This window comes from Mandrillus leucophaeus, unplaced genomic scaffold (assembly GCF_000951045.1).
Source record: "Mandrillus leucophaeus isolate KB7577 unplaced genomic scaffold, Mleu.le_1.0 Scaffold441, whole genome shotgun sequence".
Lineage (NCBI taxonomy): Eukaryota > Metazoa > Chordata > Mammalia > Primates > Cercopithecidae > Mandrillus > Mandrillus leucophaeus.
Window position 1 is genome coordinate 66528 of NW_012104710.1, and position 6077 is coordinate 72604.

General features: G+C 43.3%; 1 protein-coding gene across 2 annotated transcripts in view; it reads left to right on the top strand.

The window, feature by feature from the left end:
- Window positions 1-201: 201 nt before the first annotated feature.
- The window catches only part of SIRT1 (sirtuin 1), a 33337-nt gene continuing 27461 nt past the window's right edge, over window positions 202-6077 (top strand). Inside the window, exons 1-3 of one of the 2 annotated variants that reach the window (XM_011994071.1) lie at window positions 202-420; window positions 2463-2579; window positions 3929-4170. In XM_011994071.1, coding sequence (XP_011849461.1) covers window positions 3958-4170 — 213 coding nt within the window. In that variant the 5' untranslated portion in view covers window positions 202-420; window positions 2463-2579; window positions 3929-3957. The remainder of the gene's footprint in view (window positions 421-2462; window positions 2580-3928; window positions 4171-6077) is intronic. The other variant, XM_011994072.1, reaches the window with a different exon arrangement.

The window sequence follows — 6077 nt, forward strand, 5'->3', positions numbered from 1 at the left end:
GGGGAGCAAGAGGCCCAGGCGACTGCGGCGGCTGGGGAAGGAGACAATGGGCCGGGCCTGCAGGGCCCATCTCGGGAGCCACCGCTGGCCGACAGCTTCTACGACGAAGACGACGACGACGAGGGCGAGGAGGAGGAAGAGGCGGTGGCGGCGGCGGCGATTGGGTACCGAGGTGCGCAGGGTGCGGGCGGCCGGAACTGCGCATCTCCTCCTCCCTTTCCCCGGGCTCCTACTGGTGTGAGGTTGAGGGCGGCCGGCGACTCGGGGCAGGCTCTGCGGCGTTCTCCTCCCCACCACGGCCCTCCGCTCAGCTGCGCTCCTCCGGGGCTGCCGTTCCTGCTGCGCGAGCTGCTGGTGGATTTGCTCTTTTCCTCCGTCCGTGACCTGCCTGGGCGGCCTTGCGCTTTGCGCAGCAGCCAGGTCGGGAGACTCTCGCAGTCGCTTTAAAATAAGTTTCTCTCACCCTCTTACTCTTTTAGCGTATTGGTTTTGTTAGAGCTTTTTTTTTTTTCTTTCCTTTTTCTTCTTTATTTTATTTTATTTTTCATTTGCTTTTCTTCACCCACCAACACACTTAAGTCTGCAACTTTTTGGCTGTCCCGTTGGTCGGCGTTTTCAATTGCTTTTTGTAAACTGACACCTGTGCAGTTTGCTGTTTTTTTTTTTTTGAAGGTCTATATTTTTATGCCTGAAGTTACAATTTTTAAAAAAGGAAAGCTGTTTCTGTAGTCACAGCCTGCAAAATTTAAAGAACATGGCTGTTTCTGAAGATATTAAAATTCTGTAATGCAGTTAGGAGTAGGCATGGGAGAGTGATCGTACTTTTAGAGCAGTTCATATTTTATTCTAATTTTGCTCTTGTACGGTAACGGTGTTTGGGCCCAAGCATACCTTTTTGTACGTAGTAATGATACACACATTTAACACTTCTAGCATAATGAAGCAGATATGTTGCAATTGTCATGTTCTTCAAGGTTTTTTGTTTTTTGTTTTGTTTTGTTTTGAGACAGAGTCTCTCTCTGTCGCTAGGCTGGAGTGCAGTGGCGCGATCTCGGCTCACTGCAACCTCCGCCTGTCCCGTTCAAGCTATTCTCCTGCTTCAGCCTCCCCAGTAGCTGGGACTACAGGCAGCCGCCACCACGCCCAGCTAATTTTTGTATTTTTAGCAGAGACAGGATTTCACCATGTTGGCCAGGATAGTCTCGTTTTCTTGACTTCGTGATTCGCCCGCATCGGCCTCCCAAAGTGCTGGGATTACCGGCGTGAGCCACCGTGCCCCGTCAGGTTTCATATTTTTGTTTCTCTCAAGGAGGAGTTTCTCTCCTTCATATGTGTTCGTCTTTATCAATACTTGGGTCAGACCGGGCGCGGTGGCTCTTTCGTGTAACCCCAGCACTTTGGGAGGCCAGAGCGGGAGGATTTCTTGAGCCTAGGAGTTTTAGACTAGCCTGGGCAACATAGCGAGACCTCCTCTCTACTAAAAATTGAAAAAGCCGGACGTGGTGTCGCACAGCTGTAGTCCCAGCTACTGAGGTGGGAGGATTGCCCCCGAGTTTGAGGTTGCAGTGAGCTGTGATCGCGCCACTGCACTCCAGGGTGGGCGACAGAGTGAGACCTCGTCTCAAAAAAAAAGTAGTATATGCTTTTAGGGACTGGTGTAGTAAAGAGACCCTGATTTCAAGCAACACAGTTGAATATTAATTTATTATTTACCTAATAATAATAGTGTTATTGATACTGTTTAATAGAAGAAACAATGCAGAGATACCTGTTTAGTATTATGTGAGAGTTTAACGTGCGCATTGCCAAGGTTATATTTGAATGACATTTTTGTGTAAATGCCCATTTATTACACGTTTCACTAACGCTGTTGTTTGTGATTGATACATTCTAGCTAGATTATTTTCTTTTTTTTTTAAAGACGGGATTTCGCTAAGCTGTAGTACAATGGCGCGATCTCAGCTCACCTCTCAGCCCACTGCAACCTCCGCCTCCCGGGTTCAAGCCATTCTAGTGCCGCAGCCTCCTCAGTAGTTGGGATTACAGGCATGAGCCACCATGCCTGGCTAATTTTTGTATTATTGGTAGAGACGGGGGTTTCTCCATATTGGTCAGGCTGGTCTTGAACTCCCGACCTCAGGTGATCCACCTGCCTTGGCCTCCCAGAGCTCTGCAATTACAGGCATGAGTCACCGCGCCCGGCTATCTTTTTCTGTTTTTTAAGTAGACTTAATTTATTTTTAGATTTTGGCTGAAACTGAGTCTGAGCAGAATTCCTAAAGATGAAGAAACTGTTCCAATGAACAGTGCAAGCTGACCCCATAGGCATTCTTTACACATGCAGTATAAATGTTAAATGCTGTACTCGATGAAAATGATTGCTCTATAACCGTTTATAGGTCTTCATACATTTTAGGTGCATATTGTTTTGGCAGCCTTGACTGACTTGGTTTCTTTTGCAGATAACCTTCTGTTCGGTGATGAAATTATCACTAATGGTTTTCATTCTTGTGAAAGTGATGAGGAGGATAGAGCCTCACATGCAAGCTCTAGTGACTGGACTCCAAGGCCACGGATAGGTATGGCTCAGAGCTGTTAACTTTAGAGAGTAAATGTATGTTTTTTGATAATTTTGTTTTGAGGCAGAGTTTCGCTCTTGTTGCCCAGGCTGGAGTGCAATGGCGCAGTCTCGGCTTACCGCACCCTCCGCCTTCCGTGTTCAAGCGATTCTCCTGCCTCAGCCTCCTGAGCAGCTGGGATTACAGGCATATACCGCTATGCCCGGCTAATTTTGTATTTTTAGTGGAGACGGGGTTTCACCATGTTGGTCAGGCTGGTCTTGAACTCCCGACCTCAGGTGATCCGCCCGCCTCAGCCTCCCAAAGTGCTGAGATTACAGGCATGAGCCACCTCGTCCAGCCTCATTTGTACCCTTTTTGTGTAGTGTTCTTCATCCAGTTAGAATATCTTCCTCCCTCACTTCATATTCCTTCTTTGTTTTTTTCACTTTATTTTACACTTACCACTTCTTGACAAGCTCTGTATCTTATTTTTTAAATTGTATTGTTTCCTGGTCTAGAATATAAGCTCGATGGGAGCAGGAATTTTTGACTGACTTGTATACTCCTGTCTTGTCAGTGCCTAAAAAAGTGCCTGGCACATAGTTTGTGCTCAGTAAATACTTAATAAATATGTGAATGAAACGGGAAAGTATTTTGATATAGAAAGCGTTATCAGTTTTTTTATACCAAAGGTATAACATAACTATCTTGAAAGTGGATCTTTTTATGTTCTCACTCTTACAAATGGCTTGACTATTTAAACAGTGAAGATCAGTTTCTCTTTGGTGTCTGATTTATTAATTTTTTTTGATTTTCTCACGCTAGGGAGCTGGTTTGAGCAATTTCAGGGTAAAAGGAAATGATTAATTCTCAGAACATCAACATTGTATGTATTATCTTGGAAGATTGGTTAAGATCAAATTGAAAAATTACCGGAAAAAAATTAAGATGGCAGTTATGTGTAGATTTTCATTTATTTTTCCTGTGTGGTTTTAATGATAAGTAATACAGGCTTTTAGGACTGGTAAGATCTTTTCTGTGTTGATTTTTAGAACCCTTTGGTAAATACTTTTGTTACTGTGTATTTCTAGGTATTAACCATAAGAACTTAATTCTAGTTGTTAATTAGACTCTTAAAATATATACTTATAGCTCAAGGGGGTCTTCCCAACTCTTGATTAGATCTTCCTAATCTCATTGGGATATAGCATTAATTTTGAGGGTGTACTGAGAATAGAATACCATTAAATTGCATTTTCTTACTTTGCAAAAAACCCTCACAGGTTACTAACTCATTACTTCAGAAAATAAATGAGATTTTTAGTTACTTGATAAGTTGACTTTAAGTCTTTTCCCCCTTATTGTAGGTCCATATACTTTTGTTCAGCAACATCTTATGATTGGCACAGATCCTCGAACAATTCTTAAAGATTTATTGCCGGAAACAATTCCTCCACCTGAGTTGGATGATATGACACTGTGGCAGATTGTTATTAATATCCTTTCAGAACCACCAAAAAGGAAAAAAAGAAAAGATATTAATACAATTGAAGATGCTGTGAAATTACTGCAAGAGTGCAAAAAAATTATAGTTCTAACTGGAGCTGGGGTATGTAAGACTAGTAAATGTGGGAAGTCGTATATGTATTTTCTCATGCCTTTTCCAAGTAGGAAGCATTTTTCTGATTTAGAAAGATTTATCCTTACGTGATAATGGATGTTTGGAAACTGCCAAAAACTGAGTGCAGCAGCAGTTGCTAAATTAGTTCAGATTTTTAAAACCTCTCCAACAGCCTTAAAAAAATATTTGCTTCTGCTTATTTATAGCACACTGGGTAAATGGAGTTAAGGCAAGATTTTTACCTGCATTTTATTACAGCTCCTAAAGGAGATGCAGGGAATTGAAACTGCTTTTGTTAAGGGATGTCAGAGTCTGATGGAGAAATTGGCTATTTGTTCGATCTTTATGAGAAACTGGAAACCTACTTGGTATTCACAAGTGAAAAACTTAATGTTGGGAAGATAACAGATTCCTGCCTTCCCTCCGTTTTAATTAAGATGATGTGATTGTGGCGACATTTTCTCTTTGATCTACGTTAGGGTTGCAGCTAATTAGTTACCTAAGGCTATTGCATAGTGTGTGTTTTATGCGGAGTATATTACATGTTAGCAGCCAGAGCAACTGCTGTAAAATTTTGTCCTGTTTTCTGCTGTTCCGAGTTGTGAAAGGGTGTTGCATAATCTTAGATGATCATCAGGAGAATGTTTTGCTCACAGATAACGATGTAGACAAGTTTGTTTAACTTGAATTGACCTTGACTCCAGGTCAAATTGGAGTCAACTCTGGTAAGATGATGAAACAATAACTTCTGGAATCGCTATCTGAAATGTCAGGATTGTTTTGTACGATTAGTGCATAAGTCTCAAAGAAATGAATAATTGAAATATTACACACTTTTTTTTTTTTTTTTTTTTTTGGATACAGCGTCTTGCTGTGTTGCCCTGGCTGGAGTGCAGTGGTGCCATCATGGCTCACTGCAACCTCAGTGTCTCCTGGCCTGTACAGTGTTTGTTTCCTTTTTTTTTTTTTTTCAAGAGAGACAGAGTCTTGTTCTGTTGCCCAGGCTGGTGGAGTGCAGTGGCGCAGTCTTTTGGCTCACTGCAACCTCTGCCTCCCGGGTTCAAGCAGTTCTCTTGCCTCAGCCTCCCGAGTAACTGGGATTACAGGCACACGCCACCACACCCAGCTAATTTTTGTATTTTTAGTAGAGACAAGGTTTCGCCATATTGGCCAGGCTGGTCTCAAACTCCTGACCTCGTGATCCGCCTGCCTTGGCCTCCCAAAGCGCCAGGATTACAGGCGTGATCCACCGCGCCTGGCTATACATTGTTTTTTTAATGAAAATAGAAAATTGTAGTATTGAGGTAATAGAATCCTAACTAAAGGAGCAATTTCTTTGGAATTATTTTTCTGTAGTAGAAATTCTTGGCTGGTGGAGTGCCTCATGCATGTAATTCCAGCATTTTGGGAGGCTAAAGTGGGAGGATCACTTGAGCCCTGGAGTTCGAGATCACCCTGAGCAACATAGACCCTGTCTCTACAAAAAATTAGCCTGGTGTGTTCGTGTGTACTTGTAGTCCCAGCTACTCAGGAAGCTGAGGTGGGAGGATTGCTTGAGCCGGAAAAATTCAGGCCACAGTGAGCCATGATGGCTCCACTGCACTCCAGCCTGGCATTAGAGCGAAAGTGTCTTAAAAAAAAAAAGAACAAAAGGCCAGGCACGGGCACGGTGGCTCATACCTGTAAGCCCAGTATTTTGGGAGGCCGAGGTGGGCCGATCACAAGGTCAGGAGATTGAGACCATCCTGGCTAACACGGTGAAACCCCGTCTCTACTAAAAATACAAAAAATTATCCCTGCGTGGTGGCGGGCGCCTGTAGTCCCAGCAGCTCGGGAGGCTGAGGCAGGAGAGTGGTATGAACCTGGGAGGTGTAGCTTGCAGTGAGCTGAGATCG